Genomic DNA, 20,326 nt, shown 5'->3' with positions numbered 1-20,326 from the left:
AGCATTTTCCCTTCAAATATTCTACCACTTTATCAGGGTCCTGTAATTGTTCAGGGGTGAAGTCCCAGACCATTGGAGGTGAGTAGTTCTCTAGGTACCTGCCCATGCTCTCCCACATGCCATGCCACCCCTGACTATCCAGCCTCGGAGCAGATCTCCGGGTGGTAGTCTTAAATAGTTGCTTAACCTTAAACAAGACCTGGAACGTATTCAGGAGACATAGCACTAGGAACACACTAGTTTGAGTATCCCAAGGATATTCAAGATTCTCAAAAGCTGTCATACCTGACCCGAAGGAGAAAAGGGAGGCAAAAGAGCTGGGGAAACTATTAACAAATTCTGAGAGACAGTGTCCAATGTACGGACAGGACAACAAAACCACATAAACACCCCAAAATAGCCGTCTGAACAGTGATGTTATCATATCATAAACAGATATCGCACAGGACAGCAGAATGATAATCCTCATCCCTCTTCCAGACATGGTAAACAGCATCGCAGGGAGTACATAAGCCATATAGGAATTTATGTAACACAGCCATGAGAACAAACTAAGCAACATAATGACCAGTGACTACTTACCTAATAAAACAAATGTATACAAGAAAAAAAAAAAAAAACCAAAACCGTTTTTTCCACGTTCTAGTTGGATTCTGTCGTTATCTCAACCCTTCGAGCCCCACGTTGGGTGCCAAAAAGGACTGTCGTGGTTTAGCCTCAGACGGCAACAAAGAACCACGTGCCGCTCGCTCGCGCCTTCCTAATACAGGAAGGATCGTAAGAAAAGGCAAGACTCTTGGGTTGGGACAAAGGCAGTTTAACAGGACAGCAAAGGGAACAGGCAAACAACAACAATAACAACACGGATAGGGGAATATACAAACGCGATTACGGAACCGCCGCTCGCCGACCGGCCGGACCCGGGACGCCCCAGCCCGCTTTTAAGCAGCAACTTCCTGCCCCCTCCCCCGGCAGCTCAGGGTGGGCGTGGCTCACATGGCATGGAATACCAGGGAAAATTAACCCTATCCCCACCGGAACCAGGACAATACTGTAGGAGAGTTACAAGCTTCACTTGCAATGACCTTGCTACCTCGGTTGTAGTGCACAGTGGCCTTAGCCAGTGTGTTAGATCAGAATGCAACAAAAATTACACAGTATTCAGGTGAAACTGCAGAAGATCTTTTTAGGCAGGCAGATCATCACTCCCTCTTAAGCTCTGCCTTGGAGGCCAGGATTGCCACTGCTACATTTTACAAATTTTTGCAGAAGAGAACGTCTTTTTTTATTATGAGAAATGCAAATGAAGAAGCAAACATTGCTCTAATCCAGTTTAATTTTGACAAAACAAAAAAGCTAAACTGCAAAACAAGCCAAAATGTGGATTGTTGCCATCTCCGACACTTTGTGCCTGCTCAAAATTGGATTTCTTTTAGGATTTTTTTCAGTTCAGTTCAAAGAAAAGAACCTCAAATAGGAAATGTTGCTTTTGAGTTTTACAGAAATATATTGACTTGAGGCAATGTGCATATTTTTTGGGAGTGCCAGTGAAATGCAAAAGCACCGGGTTGTTCACAAGGCTTACAGAGCAGGACATTCAGGGTTTTCTGAGGAGGTTGCATCTGGTGTTAGCAGCACACCTGACACTTGCTTAACCCTTCTCAGGGCTCGCCTTTTAAATTTCAGTGTCGCAGAAGGCACACTGCAGCCTTGCTGTCAATCAGAAGAGTTATAATTAATGCCTGCAGTGTAAGCTTTTAGCTGGACCGCTCCCCAGCCACCGCGCTGCGCTCCCACCTGAAGCCCAAGCACCTGGGAGAGGATTTCCCCCTCTTCCCAGCAACTTGACCCATTTTCATTTCATGATTGAATCCTGAGTGGTGTGCGTGGCTTCATAAATAAAATAAAAAAAACCCTTCAATGCAGCTGAGGACATGATCTTTGAGAGGCTAAGAGCTGTAGTCAGTGCTTGGGGGGTGGATGCTTTGCCTTTGTCCATCTTCTCTGAATGCGAGCAGCAGTTGTGAAGGGAGAGCCACTTCCCAGATTTTTGTAAAATTTTTTTTTGTGTTTTGCATTATGGTGCTAGCGGCAAGGGAAATGCAGATTTCTCCAATGGAAATCTTCAGATGAGTTACCATGGATTAAGCTTTCGTTTAACAAATTGATAATGGGTCTGTTAATCAGATTCATACAAATGCAAGGGCTTGTTCCCGGCCAACATGGAGAGTGTGAAATCTGGGAGGTTTAGCAAAAGTGTGGTGCCGAGAGAGGGGAGGAGGATTTTCCCTGGGAGCCAGTGTTCGTGAAAGGGCTGTATAACTCATGGAGGATCTGGACAGAGAAGTCCTATGCCCAATGAAGTCTCAGGAGTTCTGGCCTCCTCGAGTGCTCGGCTGTGCTAATTCTCCCCTGTTCCTGTTTGCAGGAGTCAGGGTGACTGCTGGAGGGATGGGATGGGGAAGGACAAGCACGGGAGAAAGTCCTGGCCAGCGGTTGTGCTCTCATGCTGAATCCTTTCCTGTCCCCCTGCCAGCACCCAAGAGCAGAGTCCCGGAGCCCAGGCTGCACCGGGGTCGTTGTGGGAAGGAGAGGGGAGGAGTGGGGCGCTGCGGGTGTTGCTTCCTTCTGATGGAGAGGCACCCGGTCGGGTACCTGCGTGATGTGCTGCAGTCTTTGCTCACGACAGATCCAGACTCGCCATGCCCCAAAGGCATAGTTAGGGAAGCCCACGGGGCTGTGTGTAGAAATGTTAGGAGTCAGTGCAGCTAGAATTGGAATTGTTCTAGTACTTTTTTTTTTTCCTCCTTCCAAAAAGAATCCTAAAAGCAGGCTATAATTTACCTTTAATTAGCCTTTCCTTTGGTTTCATCTTGCGAGCATTTAACATTTCAAGCAATTACAGTCTCTCAGTAGAAATTCAACATTTCTGTGTCGTTATGGTAATCTGTATTGTAAAAGCCAGGAGAAATAGCCACTGGTTCAATTTGTTTCTCTGGCCCTAATAGGTGCACTTTACTTTTACCCCTATGACAGTGTTCCAGTACGAGCTTGGGTGATTTACCCAAGCAGGTTGCCTATGGATAATGTACAGGTGCAAACGCTGCTTTTCATGTTTGTGATGCGCCCACTGTAGGGTTTTGCACACTTTTTGGGTACTGTGCAGCTTCACTGGCTGTTGGTTTATGCTTACAGATTGACACAAAAAGATTCAGTAGTTTGCAAGCAGGAGCAACAATATTTCTCAGGAAGGTAAACTTCTGCACATCTGGCTGATAGCAGCTGGAAGTGACTATTGAGGCAACAGGTCTTTACAGATTTTTCCATGTGATCAGACCATGCTTCACTTTGCTGTGTTACCAAAAATAGGTATATGACTGTCTATAGACAAATGAGTGTTATTTCCTTCGTTCTTATTTTGATGTTCTCTCTCTCTTCACCAGTTGCTGCAACGTGCTAGAAACCAAGGTCTAATTCTAGTGTATGTCCTTAACGTGTATTTTCTAGCACGCTCTTGCCTCCAGCTTGGCTTTCCTTACCAGCACTTCCTTTAGCTGGCCATAGCTCAGTTCATAACTTTTAACGCTTTCAGTACACAGGGGAAAAAGTTTTATGAGTGTTGCATGAGCCGCAGGAGAGCTGCAGAAGAATTCTGCAGCCTCGCGAAAGACCAGAGGTTGTGCACTGGATTGAAGCACGGAGGAAGCGCCGGAGCTCCACTGCCTGCTTGGAGAATGCCATGTATTTTCTGGTCCTGCTGCAAGCCCAGCATCATTGCCTGAGGCAGACACAGACAGCAGAGCCTGGCTGGAGAGTGCCTTGGAGGCAAGGACAGAGAGTTTCAATTTGAGAGCGGCGTGGCTCAGTCCTCTCGGGAGGGTTTATTCCGCTGACTAAGGCCAACGCAGCGTTCAGCGAGCGGCCGGACTTTTTCAGGAGGGTGTGAAATTCTCACACCACCTTATTCCTCCTTTTGTGACATTGTGCAGCTTGCACAGTTGCAGAAATCAAAATGATTTTAAGTGTTTGAAGGTGTAAAGCTGCCCACAGCAGCTTCTTGCAGGGAGGAAAATACCAAAAAAAAAAGGCAGTGAAATACACCAGCAGAAAACCCAGCCGTTTACTGGGTGCAGTACAAATATTGTCGTCATGAATCTAACTAGCAATCCCTCTTCTGATCCAGCAGTAGATAAGAGCATATTCAGAGAGAAGAGTGATGGTCACAAGAAATGCTTTTATTGTTAAAAATTTCCTGACAGAAGTCTTGGCAGCTGGCAATTGCCTGATGTCATGGTTCCAGGGAATTCAGCTTTTTGTCCATATTTACGTATTGGCAAAGGTAAGTCTGGAAACTCTCAATAGGCAGCTGATTGCCTAATTCCTTCTTGAATCCTGCTGAGCTCATGGTCTTTACAGTACCTTATGACAGGCCATAATTGTGTGTTGTGTAAGAACATGTGTTTTCTTTGTTACACAACACAAATGTGTTTCCCTTGTATTTGTTGCATGTCTATTTTCTTTGAACATCCCTTGCTTTACATATGCAAAGGAAAAATGAAAACACCCATTTAGCTTCTCCGAATTGTTCAGTACCTTGCATCCCAGCCAGTAAGAGCCCTGACCGGGTTAGTTGCTGTGTATGTGTGTATATAGACCAGCTGTGCCATGTGTGTTTGTCACAAGGTGAGATCAGCCTCCATTAATTTCCTCAGGAGTTTTCTCGCGTGTAGAGGAGAAAGTGCAAACATTTCACCAAACAAGGCAAGATGGCAATGCCAAGCTCCTTTCCGAGTACAAAATCTTTGTGCAAAAGGTGGAACGTTGATCCTGTGTATTGTATGGTCGCACCCAAGAAAAAAATACTCGTGAGGAAGATAACTGGAGGTAGCATCTGGTCTGTGCTACCCCAGGTAGGTGCTTCAGGTGGCTCTAGGTCCCTGTTCCTATCTGTCACGTGTTGTTTGTTCCCTCCTCCTCCAGAGAGGACTGCGTGTACAGTATACTGCTATGCCTGAGTGCTGCGTGTGGAAAGAAATAGGAGTTTTGCGCTTGAATCAAAACCTGATGAGATTTGTGGTGGCCCTTCTGTCCCAAGGGATTTCATTCACTGGTCTCGCACTGTTCCTTAAGAAATCCCGGTCTTTTGCAGACACTGACTTCATCCTGGTTAGAGGCAAATGATTAGTGCTTAAAGAGCAAAGCTGTTCCCTCGTACAGATATACCGAGCCTGGCTGTGGGGTGCATTGGAGGTAACAACAAGAGAGTATGAATTTAATGTGATAAGGATGGAGCAGGAGGGACAGTGGGATATTAGTGGTGGTGAACCGCACTGCTGGAGAGATGTTAGAGTGCTTAAGGGTGGTTGAGGTCACGTGTGGCCTGATTCTGTCTGGACCATTGTGGTGATATAGTGTGTGTTATAAAAACCAAACCAACCCAAAAATCAACAAACAAACAGATGGGGCTGTGGATATAGTTGCTGGCTCCTGATGCTCTCATCTGACCAGATGCTGGCCAGGAGCAGGGAGAGATCCTCCATTTGGTGGAGGAGCTGAGGTTTCTCATGAGTGCTCCTTAATTCCTTCCTCCACAGGGAATTTGAACCATGTCACCACAGTCTTCTGGATTTCTATGACCTCTTTATATGGCACAATAGTGTCTTGTGGTTGGCAGTGCTGAAAACCACAGGAATGTTGAGGCAGCTGAGTGTGGATCCTTTGCTTATCAGCTGCAAAGAGGGAGTCCTCAGTGCTGTCCAGGTGATTTCTTGCACATCCTGGTCTAACTCCAGACCGCACCAGGCTCCAGTGGTCTAGATTGCTAGTTTCAGGCAGGGAAGCGCGGCACAATGGCTTTTTTGTTGGCTTGCCTAGAAACAGAATGTTTGGCTCTGGGTAGAAGCCGGTCAGATCTACCATAGGTAGAGGAGGTTTGGAGCAGTGGAGGATATGCTGTTTGCCCCCTCCTTCTTCTTTGTCCAGGCTCTCTTTTGCCTTTTTGAAGAAGGTAGAGAGGAAGGGAAGATTGGTTCCCTGGTTGAGGCAATCCCTGTTCAGCCAGCAGAGGTAGGGGTTTTCCTTGGTAGCCAGGGAGACCGCTGGGCAGAGGCACTGGACGGGCTTCACAGGGAGAGCGCACCACACGGGTCTTCTCCCTCCAAAGGAAAAACGGGGGCAAGTTAGCTGTGTTCCCCTCCACAGGGCTTCTGTCACATGGCTGGAAACCTGGCTTTGGTTAGGAGAGGCTTTTGAGGACACTTTTCTCCAGGAACATAGGTACAGGAAGGAAGTAGGTAAAGGGGACACCTGGATTAGACATTGAGCTGGGATTAGTTTGGAGAAGAGAAGGAAAGCACCTGCTGGCTAAGGGGGAAGGTGGGATTTTTGGCTTCATCGGGAGATAGATCTGCTTTTTCTCGTTGTTTCTTAGTGTACCTGGAGGCTGTTTGTAAAACCTGCAGAGAACTGCTGAGCTCTGGCTTCTACAAAATAGGTACATGTTGGTTTACCCTTCTCCCTTCCCCGGTCTATACCTGTCACCCCCAGGGGAAACAAGGAGATGGCATTTCCTTCTTCTTTCTGTTGCCCCTAGAAGAGAAATATCAAGGATAAAGATGCACAGGGAAGGGGAAAATCAGAACAGGCTAGTGAAGCAGCTCTGCCTCGACAGGCTGCGTTTTAACTGAAGCTGCAGCTTCATTGAAATGGTTGGTGGGAATGCTAAAGATGCCTGAGTTAGTCTTTGCAGTAAGTGTTGCATGCACACCTCAATACTTGATTTTACAAGCATGCATGGGATCTGCAGACCTCTGAGCCACTTCTGGTGGCCTCACCATTTTATTCAGTCTGAGGTGTTCTGGAACAGCTCCTTCTCAAAGGAAAATATTGGGAGCAGTTCTATCTGGGGACAAAGTAGAGCTTAGTTTAAGCTAAGCAGAGCTAAATTTAATGCTGCACCTGGATGTGGACTCTGGTGTAATTTTAATTCAGGCATTGCAACAACGCTGCTTGCACTCAGCTGGTAAAGCGAAGCTATGTGGAGAGGGGATCACTGTATTTAGCTTTTATTGTGGTAATACCTCAGTTGTTAAGTTGCTACACAGGAATGTTATTAAATAGCCTGCTGCATAAAACACACCCTGTCATGTGTGTGTTTTTACAGTTGTATCCGAGGTTGTGTCACACGGTAGGGAACAGGATAGATGTGCTGTTGCTCACTACTACCCCTTCTGCCTTCAAAGGGACACATTACGTACTCATTCCAGGGGATTGAAGTGCTGTGTCTTCATCTGTCTTTTTCTGCAGGGCAGGTTAACAGTATTTTCCAGAATAGATCTGGACACAGGGAGGACTTTGGGATTGTCAGACCCTGTTGGGAGAGGATGGGAAGGAAATTAATTTGCTCTTTGATACCTTCGTGGGCCAAACCCAGTGTTAGAGACAGTGAGGATGCTCTGACTGAATTCTGAATATCTACTATTAAGCACACGTTCTTTGTAGACTTACAAGAGATTCCCTTGCTGCTCCCATTGAATATCCTAGAGTTACACAGGAAAATAAACAATCCTTTCTACTGACTTAGAGGACAGTCATGTTTCTGCCAATGCAGAGGTTGCTGTACTGCAGTTTGTGACTCATAAGAAATTAAAAAAAGGTTTGGAAAATAAACAGTGGGAGTCTTGTTCCAACACTCTTGTTTAGCTGGAAATCATCTGAAATCTGAGTTGGTTTATTCTCTTCAGTCAGCTAATTCAGGGGAATGAAATCTTTGCCTATTATTGTGGTAAAATCTGTCTCTGAATTAACATGACGATGGAGAAGAAACCGCAGATTTCCAGTGCCGTCCTGCTGAGGTGGTGTTTATGCTGCAGACAGGCGGGTGTGCACATGTCTTTGTTAAAAGCTGGAATTGTCTCTGATGCTTTGTTCCTGATTTAAAATGCCATCATGCCTCTGTTTTCTTGCAGAATGAAGAGACACAAGTGTCCCTACAAATGTCCCTCACAAAGGAAGATCCTGATCCTGTGTGTTACGGGGTGGCTGATTGCACTGCTGAAGCTCCTCCGTGTCGAAAGACACTTTTTTCCCTCTAAGGGCATTTATTTGGTTGAGCACTTCTTGAGCACTTCTTCGTATGTTAGAAACAGGTATTCCTACCTTAGAAATGAGTTCCAGTACGAAATTAATTGTTCATCTATATATGAACAAGATCCTCATGAAATTGGCAAGAGTTTAGAGATAAGAAAAAAAGAGATAATTGATTTAGCTGATGAAGACATTGTAGCAATCACCAGTGATTGCCACGTGTATCATTCACTTAGGAAATACCACCTAAAACTTGTTTCTCCAGAGGAGGAGAGTTTTCCAATTGCCTATTCTTTGGTTGTTCACAAAGATGCAGCAATGGTAGAAAGGCTCATATATTCACTATACAGCCGTCAAAACATTTACTGCATCCATTATGACCAAAAAGCAGCAAAAAGTTTCAAATCTGCTATGAACAATCTAGCTAAATGTTTCCCCAATATTTTCATTGCGTCAAAATTGGAGACAGTGGACTATGCACATATTTCACGGCTGCAAGCAGATTTAAATTGTTTGTCTGATTTGATGGACTCTGCAGTTCCCTGGAAGTATGTTATTAATTTGTGTGGCCAAGATTTCCCTTTGAGATCAAATTTTGAGTTGGTCGCTGAACTGAAGAGACTTCGTGGAGGAAACATGCTGGAAACTATAAAACCAAGCAGTAGCAAAAGAGAACGATTTACTTATCACTATGAACTTAGGAAAGTGCCTTATGAATACATGCAGATGCCTGTAAAAACCAACATTTCCAAGAATCCGCCACCTCATAATATTGAGGTATTTGTAGGCAGTGCCTATTTTGTTTTAAGCCGAGCGTTTATTCAATATACCCTTGAAAGCTCTCTTGCAAAAGATTTTTTCGAGTGGTCAAGGGATACATACTCTCCGGATGAACATTTTTGGGCCACTCTTGTACGTGTTCCTGGGGTCCCTGGGGAAGTTCCAAGGTCGGCCCAGGACATAACAGACCTACAAAGCAAAACCCGTCTGGTGAAATGGAATTACCTTGAAGAACATTTGTATCCTCCCTGCACTGGTACCCACCTTCGCAGCGTCTGCATCTATGGGGCTGCAGAACTAAGGTGGCTTCTGAATTACGGGCACTGGTTCGCCAACAAGTTTGACTCCAAAGTCGACCCTGTCCTGGTAAAATGCTTGGCAGAAAAACTGGCAGAACAACAGAAAGAGTGGGTAAATTTGTCGTCAGATGAATACTTTCTGCACGTAAATTCTGTGAATGCCTCGCTATAGCAGCACGGTCTTCCCTGCTGTCAGCACTGTGTACTGTTACAGCACAGCGCCTGCAGCTCCTCTGCCTTGACCTGCTGCAGGATGTTAGTGAGCGAAACAGCCGTTCTGCATAAAGTTGAGCCCTGGGGAGTCGGGTGCCTGCCCTTTTATTTATGAAAAGTCATGCCTCCCTGATTGACTGTATGTAACTTGCCACAGTAATCTTGTAATTGTTCTTCAGGGTGATTCTGAGAGGATGAGATTTGCTTTTGGAGGCTGGTGCTGCCTGTCCTAATGGAGTATTTCAGAAACATGTTTTTCATCCAGTGTGTTTGCCTCTTTTCCTGAGAAACTCCAGCGCCTCTGTCTGTCCCCTTTCCCTTCACTTTTGTTTTTCTTAAAGGTGTGAAACAAAGACCTCTGTATCTACTACCTCAGGAAAACTGGAAGTGCCCAGCTCACAGACAAAAACCAAGAGATCAGCATGACACCAAATGAGCCATGTGGCCTCACCTGAAGTCCCAAACTTCCCGTCTGTGGGAGCTAAAAAGGATCCTCTTCTCCCTGGTGACAAGCGATAGGACGAGGGGAAACGGGTTCAAGTTACGTCAGGGGAGGTTTAGATTAGATATTAGGAGACATTTTTTCACTGAAAGGGTTATTAAACATTGGAATAGGCTGCCCAGGGAGGTGGTGGATTCACCATCTCTGGAGGTGTTTAAAAAAAGGGTAGATGGGGCACTGAGGGACATGGTTTAGAAGTGGCTCTTGTCAGGGTAGGCTAAAGGTTGGACTCGATGATCTTAAAGGTCCCTTCCAACCTCAACAATTCTATGATTCTATGATTCTATGATTCTATGATCTTTGCAATGTGAAAATGACTGGATGATATAAGGGAAAGAAGATCCTTAGATAACGCATTGTCTGAAGCGTCGTTTTCTTCTCCCCACTCATCTGTGTGTTGCTTCTCCTTCTGTGAAGTGTGTGCTCAGGTTCTGTGCCACGCCTATGAAATCGGTGGTAGTTGATTGAAACAGAATTATGCACTGTTATTCTTCAGAGGCAGTATATGAGCATGCCCTAAGGGCAGTCTCTGCAGCCCCTTTGGGTAGACATCCATGCCAAAAGAGGTTGATCTTCATTTCTATCTCTGCCTGTAGAGATATCTTCCTGTGAAATCCCAGTCCTCTTGAGACAGTACGTCTACACACGGTGGATAACAAGTGCTATTTCCAATTAGTGTTCAGCAATGTGGTGCTATGTTGAAATGCAAAACATGCGAAATTGAGCAGTAATCATAAGAATAGCCATATTGCAGAAATGAAGACCCTGTGTAGACATGGCTTTCTGTGGAAGTCTCTTGGCCTTGCACCGCCATGATCCCTGGCTGACGGGTGCCTGGTCAAGCCCTGGTTCAACTGTAGAGCAACTTTTCTCCAACAGCCTCTGCTTCCCATGGCCTTGCCAGGCCTCCTGGTAGCAAAGTGGCCCAGAAGCCTCCTAGCAGCTGGGCTCTCCAGACCACAGCATGAGGGAAGTGTTTGTTAGTGCAGGGGTCTCTGCAGAAATTCTTGCAACTCAGAAATGCCTCCTGGCATTTTGGGGGTTTCTCTGGAATGTTGCTCTGCCACACATTCAGTTTTGGTGGTTCCAGCTTGGGGTCTAAGCTTGCTCGCTGTCCTCTTTCTACCCATCTGGCTTTTATTAAGGGGCATCTTCCCGTGAGTGTCTTTGGGATATCTGGTCTTATCGATCCACAGATTACTGCAATAATGACCATGTCTCGTACCCATGAGAAATCTTTGTTTCTTATTTGAGTTGAAAGAACGAAGTCATTTTTTGGTCTCAGTTATTGTTTATAAATTTAGTCATGGTCAAGTCATCTGTGGCTTAAGATTGGATTTGTGTGTCATGAGTCGTGGGCCTTTTTCCCCGTTCACGACACTGATTTCCTATGCGTTTTCTGTTTCACTTGTTCCAGCTGTAAAACGGGAGCAATGATGTTCTATTACCTTCCTAAGCACTTCAAAAACCTATGGATGTTTTGGGTTGATTGCACAGCACTAATTGCTTATCAAACTATTTATGGAGTCTGGGGACACACAGGTCAAGTATCTCTTTGATGTACTGCTTCTGAAATAAATGGGGATTATTTTTAAGGTGTGTGTTGCTTACTTCAGTCACTTGCCATGTCTGCCCAAGGCTGTTCTGACTTGATGTGATTTATAGACACTGTAAAAAATGAAATATTGACAGTATTTACATACTCATACATTAGTACTTGTATATAAAGTAGACTTGCCACATGGAAAAAGGTTAATAAAAGAGGATGTTGGGATCCCAGAGGGCCAAGACACAGCTTTCTGTACACATGAATTGTTGATGATATAATTGATATATTGAATTAATTATATAATGATATATTTAAAATTTTTTATTTAGTTAAATTGCCTGTATGTATGTATCTACACACGTCGCCATTTGTGTTGAATTTAAGTGCTTTGCTCTACCATAAATTTATAAAAATAATCCACCAGCACATTAAACATAACTGAAGTAAATAATTTTAATCAACATGCAACTTTGTGCTACTTTAACTGAATTGGGTTGAATGATACCTGTAATTTAACTAGTTTGAAATAAGGCAGCTCATGCTTCCTACGTAGTGAAGAAGTGGATGTGGAGATGGCACAAGGTGAAATAGCATCACCCATTACAGTGGTACCTTTGCTAGCTGGAGAAGTACAAGTTGTACAGGCATAGTTGCAACTTTATGAAGTGCTGATTTTCTAATGAATTATAAATATTTCTGTTTTTTGAAGGTAATTTCAAAGGCTTTTCAAGCTTGTAGAAAGGCAGTTCACAAAAATCACTCAAGCTGGAAGATCATGTGGCCCAGCCTCCCACTTATGACAGGATCGACACTAAATTTGGGCTGGGTTTCTTGGACCTTGTCCCAGGGAGTCTTGTGGATCTCTAAGGAAGATTCTGCAGCCTTCTGGGGCAAAGTTTTCCAATGTTTCCAGGAAAAAGAACGGCCAAAATATAAGTTACTTAAATTCTGAATAATTTCCTCTCTGCTTTTTCACTTTGCATTCATCAATGTAGATGTACAATGTAGACGCCTGTATCATGGTTTTGTGATTAGACTATGGGGCTAGGTAACAACTTCATTATTTACCTCTGACTTCATCATCTTTGTTCTTTATGCTGGTATGTCTGTCTTTGCTGAAAATGGACCGGAGCCACGATCAGCAAACACCTTTCTCTCTGTGAGAAAAGTGGCTGAACCTAGTTTATGGCAAAGCAAATACGAAATTAATTTTATTTGGGCTGGAACTTAGATTATAGGCGGTTGTCTGCCATTCTGCTCTCAAAAGGATTTATTTTTTTTTTTGGTCTTAGTAAACCTCAGACATCCCTTTCCTCTTCGTCTCTTCCCCTTCCTCACTTTTCCTGAAAAAGATTCCTCTTGCAAGTTGCTTCACAGACTTGAAATGCACGTGCATTTGCATGTATTAGATGGTTCTCTCTGTCTTTGTTCTGCTGAAGAAGCCCCACGCTGGCTTTCTCTCGTCCACCCTGCCCTGTGCTGGCTGCATGGAGCACCTGGGCTATCAGTTAACCTGCTTTTCCCGTTCAGGAAGGATGCTGCTCCTGGCTGTCAGCGCTGGTGCACGGGTCCAGCCCATCGTTTTGTTAGTGGCTGAGAACAGCGAAAATGCTGAATGCCTTCTAACGTGGAAAAGTTAAGTGAGGAAGAAAAGGAAATAATGAGCTTTAACAAAAGAGACGCAGAGACAGCATTTGCACAATTTGTCTTGCTAATGAATTTATTAGGCTGGACGTGGAGTCAGGAGGATAGTATATACAAACATAAATGCCTCACTACATATTTTCTTTGACATTGGAATAAAAGGATGTGAAAGGAAGAACTAGAAACTAGACACCTAATCTGTAATTGTAATTTAAACAGACTTGGCCTGTTGAGCATTTCTGTGGCTGCTATGTCATTACTGTGGCATTTGAATCAGAATGTATAAACATGAGTAAACCAGTATTTGGGCAGAAAATGTGGAGTATATGTGACACGCTAGTGTGTTTTTACAGTGTAACCTTGATTTTCAGTTCAGGTATAATATCTGTTTCTTTTTCTGTGTTTTTACAGAACTTGCGTTGTTCTTGATGGTGATAATTTCCACTCGCATAGAAATGATACTTCAGAACAATGCGATCTATTAGTGAGAATGTGGTATTTTTGATATTTCAAGCTGATGGTTCAACACTCTTATCTGGTCCTGTTTTTTCACAACTACCAGGCTCTTTGATTTTTCTATGGCTGAAGTATACTAATCTTGATAGTACCAATCCTTCTTAGGAAAGGGAGAAAGCAAAAGCCATGAAACTTTGGATGAGGCATTTTCTCAATAGAGATAGGAAGGACCAGATGGTATATTGTAAAGGGAGACAGGAACAATACATTTTCTTGCTACAGAGCTGCCATGTATATGTCTTAGCAGAGATGTGCTTAAGTGGAAATCCTTGCATATAGCATGGTCGCTGCTCCCACGTGTGATCAAGGTAAGCTAGACTTGAGTTAGTACATTTTGAAAATGAAGGTCAGTTAGGAAATAATGCCTGGACCCTGTATCAGTTTCTCTTCTTGTAAAAAAATAGATGCTCTGAAAAATCTTGACTAGGGTGTTACAAAAAGACTCGGGAGACTGGGCTGGTTGCATCAGAGTGGGCATAAGAAGGACCCTCTAATTTTTTTGCTTAAGGCAGGTCAATGGTTTTTAATGATGCTTTCTGTGTTATTTGCAGAAACCAATTTAAAGATGTGCTAATTTGAAAAAACAGTGACTGACTTCCACCTTGCATCTCAAGTGTTTGCTATAACACATATGAGTTTATTTAAAAGACTCTTCCCTGGGCTACAATTAGAGACTTCATTGTGATTTAATTAAAGGCAGCAGCTTCTCTATTGCTGAGCCTCTTTTCTCTGCCTGAGTTTGTTCTCTGAGACGGGAAGGACGGTAAGTCTAAGCTTTACCTGGGGTGATGAGAAGATTAGAGAGTATACAGGGATACTGCAGGTGGCATTAGTACCGCTATAGCATAACAGCTGGGAAATAAGAATAACTGCATCTTATGCTGTAGAGGTTCAAGTCACTATTTATTCATAAACATAGTAAGAATTGGAAATCATACAGTTGGAAATAACTACATGCAAATATTCTAGTGCTAAATTGCTAGAGGCCGTGGGAAGTAGGACAAAAATACAGGTGGTATGTCCGTTTTTATCTGATGCATGGTAAAATTAGCTGAAGATGAATTGCAAGACCTTTCAGTTAGCACAAAAGTAGAAGTCCTCCTCCTACAGAGGTTTGAAATGGCAGAATTAAAGGCAGCAGCTTATTTTCTCCAAGAAATGTTATGCTTGCTTTTGTTTCCTACGGTTGTTTCTTACCTTTTAATACATCAGTCCCAGCTTCTTTATGGCCTACAGATACCCATATCAGTTACATTTTATCACCTACTCTTAAATTTTATCATTTACTCTAAGCTTCTTTGGAGTCCATAACTTTCTTTTTGTCCTGTAGGAAGTCTAGGGGGTCTTAATACAATCAGCATGTGGCATGGCTGAATTTCCATTTAATTGGCTTTAGTAGACATGTGCATGTTCTCAGCTACCCTGGGCCTGAACTGGTACAGCAGTTATGAGGTTCCATCACTAGGCAATTATTTAAAGAAAAAATTATTAAAGGTATCCTTTGTTCCTAATGCCAAACTTAACTTCTTCCCCTTGTCTTGAATTCTGCTTGGTATAGGCTATATATAAAAAAGCTGTGTCAAGAAGATACATCCAAAGGAATAAAATTATGTACATCACCCAAAAGGAAAAAAAAACCAAACAGTTGGTTTGGAAAAGTCATTTCAAGTAACTGAAAAAATGGATGATGAATTTTATCCCCCAACAGGGATAAAATAAGAATATTCCTGAACAGGGATAAAATACACGCAGCTGTTGTCGCAGCCAGTTGGAGAGTTACTTCTCTGACTTTTGTATCGTTAATAATGTTCTTAAAAATGCACTCCTATTTCCAAGGCTTTGCTCAACTGGGATGTGAATGCCTGCAATTGGTAAAGCTTCATCCCTCTTCTTTGCAGATCAGAGTGGTACCCTGTGAATCCATGAGCAGGTTTAAACTATTTATTTCTTTGCCAGGCCTCAGATTCCAAACTTCCTCTAGGGTAGAGCAGAATCAGAAAAGCATCTGGCCATCGGCACGCAAGTAATCGGACAACACAACCTCCCGAGGATGGAGCTGCCTCCAGAAAATGAGCTGGATCTGGAGTCAGCCCTCTCAGACGGCAGAGCAAACACTGCCTGTATTTCATTTCATTAGAGCACGTCAGCATTATAATTTTCAAGACCAGCCAACTAATTGTATTATCTGTGTTGTTTTCATTGGCTGAAGGATCGTGAAATTCTCTCTTCTCTCTCTTCTTAAATGAAGATTTATTTAAAATCTCTGTACATATATTTTGGGAACAGACACAGTATGTCTTCTTGCACTGCATGCCTTGTCCTCATTTGAAACCAAGGGAGCCAAATCAGGTTCTGAAGTCATAAGGCAATAAAGAACCGAAGACATGAAGAACTGAGTCATCCTAAAATTAAGTAGCTGTAGCATTTTGCTTCTCTATGATCATTAAGTGTATAGTTTCATATTCAGTTTCAGAAACCTGAGGCATTTCATAAATTGGAATAGCAAGAAGTGGAGATATTAAAGAAAAATTTACCTGGAGTGCTTACCTGTGAGTTTTCGTTTCAGTCTACATGAAGTGAGTCGCTTTCATTTTAGTTGCTCACAGACATGCACACCACAGAGCTGCTGCTGGCACTGGGGTGCCATTGCCACCTTCCCCAGTGCCTTGGGGGCTGCGCTCTCCCCCTGGTTGGGCACTGCTCATTGCAGTCACCAGAAGAAGGGGCAGAAGATATGGCCTCCATCCCACCGCTCTAGAAATAACTTTTTGGGTAGCTACCTAGCAGCATTCTAAGGCTGTTGGAGTAGATAAACATGTCAGATGATGAGCTTCGATATTGCAGCCTTGGGAGAGAGTGGAGACAAGGGCTGGGCTGCGATGGATCCCAACAAGAAAAAACACTTGGGCTCGGGCGTGCACAGATGTGCCCCCTTCAGACTACCAGATGCAGAAAGTGGAGGTTTGAGTTTCATTAAGGAAACGTGTTACGCTCTGTGAGCATCTATGGTAGGAACTCACTTGCTTAATGCAAGAGTATTTGGTGACCATTTCATCAAAATAGACTTTGCTGTCATAATTCTACTATTTCTGTTTTGTTGGGGTGTTTTGACAGATTTTTTTTTACAGATCGACTTCAAATTTCTTAACAACTGAACTGCTGAGTTCTGCATGGTGTTCAATCCAGCTGAGGGGTAGAGTGACATGAACTCCATCTGACAAGGGTTTCAGCTGCCTCAGAGGCTTTCCACAATTGCCACGCTAGCTGATGGTAGCGTGAAGTTTGGGTGTTGCTCACAGACAGTTTATCATTAAACTGAAACGTTTCCTATTAAACAAGTGGCACTTTGCACAGTGTCTGAGAGAGATGACTCTGAGTATTGGTTCTCCTGGTGGCTGGTACCTTGTCCTCTGATGAGGCATGATGAAGCATGATGAGGCAGTGAACCTTTGTGCTCCAGGGATCACAGTGTCTGCTGGGATATATAGAAGGGGAGAGGATCCAGGTCCTCTTTTGGGTGCTGTTAATTGAGCTGAATGCCCAAGGTCGAGTTAGCTGGCAAGACCGGTGAGAAGATTGTGTCTGTGCACCCAGTCAAGGCACAGGGATGAGGGAAGTGCCTGCTCAGACAGTTCAGTTAAGATTTGGCTAGTTTTGCACGGAGTCAGAAAGTGGTGCAGCCCCAGAGTGCTGTCAGTCGAAGGGTAGGGCACCCAGCAGCTTCTCTTGTCTCCAAGGTTGGGATGGGGGTGTGTTTAAAGACTGGAATGCCAAACCTGGGGGGGCTGTGTAGCTGCAGAATCCACCCCAGGTGACTACATTGCTTCAAAACAAATTGTTCCTGAAGCATTTCTAAGAGTGGATTCATTCTCTTTTCCTCTGGCTGCTGGGTAAACGCCCCTGCAAAATCCTCCTGCTTCTGTTTTCTATTGAATCTGTTGTTGGTGATCAGCCATTTGATCATGTTCTTCATTTTTGTGATACGTACAGAAAAGCAAATCCAGGTGTGTCTCCTTGCTGAGGTGTCCTGGAAGGCACAATGGAGCCATTGTTCATCGCTGCTGTTGGCCCCGCTGATGCGAATGAACCATGTGCTGAATGTTTAGTGGAAACTGAGTTATGGATGAGTGACTTGACCAGATAAAAGTAAAATAACACCCAGAGGGAAGGGAAAGCAGCCAAAAAGAAGTTATGTCTCATAAAGGGAGATACCTGCCTTTTTTACCCCCAAGCAAAAAAACAACTTGATGTCGGGCCATAAATGCAGAAAATGAACAAATCAGCTAATACGGTATTGCTTAATCTAGCAGACAGAAATATAATGGAGATCTAGTGGCTGGAACATGATGCCAGATATTAGCAATAAAATGAAAATTATAACTCTTTTTTCAGCAAAGGAATTTTCCTTTGGAATAAATTGCCAAGGATTATGTTTGATCCTGTGTCATTTGAAGATATTGGTAGTTTAGCTGTAACTTCAAGACTTGATGTGGGAATTACTCTGATTTTTCATGGTCTGCACCATGCAGAAGGCAGGCAGCATTTCCTCAAGGCTGGAGATAAAACCATAGAATCAACTCAGGAAAAAATACAGCTAAATTCAAGTGGGAGTGGGAGTTGCTCATATTGACCATTGCAAACAGAAAGGGCCCTTGCATTAATTAGCACCAGTGATAGTGCTCTATGCATAAAAGTGGCTAGCTTTCATTTTTCTGCTCTTGTCAAAACAGATGAAGCCCTGCTTTTAGGAGAAGTTACACCTGTTTAACAGTTCTTGTTGTTATGTAGTTTATTGTTGTTAGGAAGGACAATAAGCAGTGAAGGGGAAGATCATCCATACAGCACATATATAAGCAGCTACATCAGTAACACGTCATAAACCTAATAAAAGGTGTTAGACTGGTATAGACACTTCAACGTAAAGGTACAAAGACCTGAGATCTGGGAACCTGGTATGGACCCAAAGATCCAAACTGGTAATCGTGGACCTTGGGACTTGAAGTATCGGGGCTCAGGTGTCACCCACAGCTAATGATGCTCCTGCCTTGGTTATGTGGGGAAAGTGTGCAGCTGCCACTTGCTGATTCTGCAGCAATAGCATGCTGTAGGTGAGCTTTCATGCTGAGGCCTCCTGTGCCAATACACCTACTCAACGTCTGGGTTTACAAGCTACAGGAAAGCTAACAGCCAGTGATGCCAACTCGGTCTAAAAGCCAAGCTGAAGTTTTCAGTGTGTCATACACTACTGAAAAGCAACGTCTGCAACTGAAGTTAACGAAGAGGTGCCGCTGCTGCACAGTCACACCTTGAATTCTCCTTGGTGTAAGGTAACCACTTTCTCTCCCAGCACAATCCCACTTCACACTTCAAAGTGTTTCTCCTTACTGTTCGTTGCCTCCACAGGAATCCTGTTCCCTGCCACCAGGTCACTTTAAAAAGTATAGACAGGGCTTACTCAAAGACTTTCAGAGAAGCCTAATTCTTGACAGTTGCAAAGCAACTTTCCCTGTTCCAGAAACTTTTTTTCCATTTCCCGAAAGAATTTTAAACTCCAGTTTGCCAGACTCTGTGGGGGTCCCCCTCAGAGAAAGATTAAAGTTTAATTAAATATTAGGAGGAAAGAGAAATGGGGGAAGCGTGAATGAGCCACAGAAGTAAAATGTAATTTCTGCAAGTAATTCTGGCTCAGGAGCATGTGCCTGTGCTCTCGGTGTGAAGGGACTGATCCCTTCCTGCTGTGGCTGCAGCAGCTCAGGTTGGGTATTTGCCTGATTTCCAGTGTCAGGAATGGCCTCTACGGCAAATCAGTTTTACACTTCTGCTGGCAAATATCTTGAATATTTAATGACTCTGAAGTGGGTTTTGATGTGTTAGGGCAACCGGACTATTAATAAGTGAACTGTGGTCCTGCAGCTGCATTGGACTGGTCAACTGGTTTGTCCCCGTGGACAAACTGCATTACCCTACATTTATGAAACATCTGTTTCCTAATTAAATTGGCTAAAAAAAATATATTTCTGTTTGTAGATACTGCTCTGGCAGCAGGGATGCTTTATGAAGACAATGGTATCTTCTGGGGCCGATGGTAGAGCTGGAGGACCTGCTGCTGGGGTGGGGGAGGCGTGGAGGGATGTCCCCCCGGGGACAGCCAGGCGTAGGGGGCGGGCAGGGCTGAGGGGGGAGGGGGGGTCTGTGAGGCCAGGTGGGGAGGTGGGGAGCCGCGAGGGACGTGCAGGACCTCTGATGCCGTGGGGGGAAAGCTGCGGGCTGGGGAGAGGCAGAGAAGGGAGTGTCTGCGTAAAGGCGGTGGGGAGCACCTTGCAGAATATATATAAAAGATCTGGATGGACTGAAGGCTCGCTTCCTTTTTTTTTTCCAATATGCATTTTGTTGTTTTAGCTTTTGTCAGTGTTTTTCCATTGTTACTCTTATTGCTTTGAAAAACACAGGTTATCTAAGATGATCTCTGATTTAAGATCTGAGCCAATGCCTTAATCACATGCCTGAGGCCTTACCTTCTTCCTGGACCCACGTGTAAAGAAACGGCAATTTCTGAGGGCAGTTTCTAATAGCCAGAATAGTGCCAATGTGTGTATGCTGGCTTTATTGTGCTCAACTGAGCCATTGTTTAAGCAGTATTGCTTCTGTCTCTGTCCCCTTTCATATCTGTACGTAGATGTAAACTCTGGCAGCCCCTGAATTTGGTGGTTTTGGTATGGCAAGTAACCAGGTGTGAGA

At 43.9% G+C, this 20,326-nt stretch overlaps 1 protein-coding gene across 2 annotated transcripts in view; it reads left to right on the top strand.

The window, feature by feature from the left end:
- GCNT4 (glucosaminyl (N-acetyl) transferase 4) overlaps positions 1-16,359 on the top strand; it is a 35,460-nt gene extending 19,101 nt beyond the window's left edge. For both annotated transcript variants that reach the window (XM_063320747.1, XM_063320748.1), the window contains exon 3: positions 7,968-16,359. In XM_063320747.1, the coding sequence (XP_063176817.1) occupies positions 7,969-9,336 (1,368 nt within the window). In that variant the 5' untranslated portion in view covers position 7,968 and the 3' untranslated portion in view covers positions 9,337-16,359. The remainder of the gene's footprint in view (positions 1-7,967) is intronic.
- Positions 16,360-20,326: the final 3,967 nt, after the last annotated feature.

This window comes from Chroicocephalus ridibundus, chromosome Z (assembly GCF_963924245.1).
Source record: "Chroicocephalus ridibundus chromosome Z, bChrRid1.1, whole genome shotgun sequence".
Classification (NCBI taxonomy): Eukaryota; Metazoa; Chordata; class Aves; order Charadriiformes; family Laridae; genus Chroicocephalus; species Chroicocephalus ridibundus.
The sequence above is the reverse complement of the archived record's forward strand: the minus strand, read 5'-3'. Positions and strand labels throughout refer to the sequence as shown.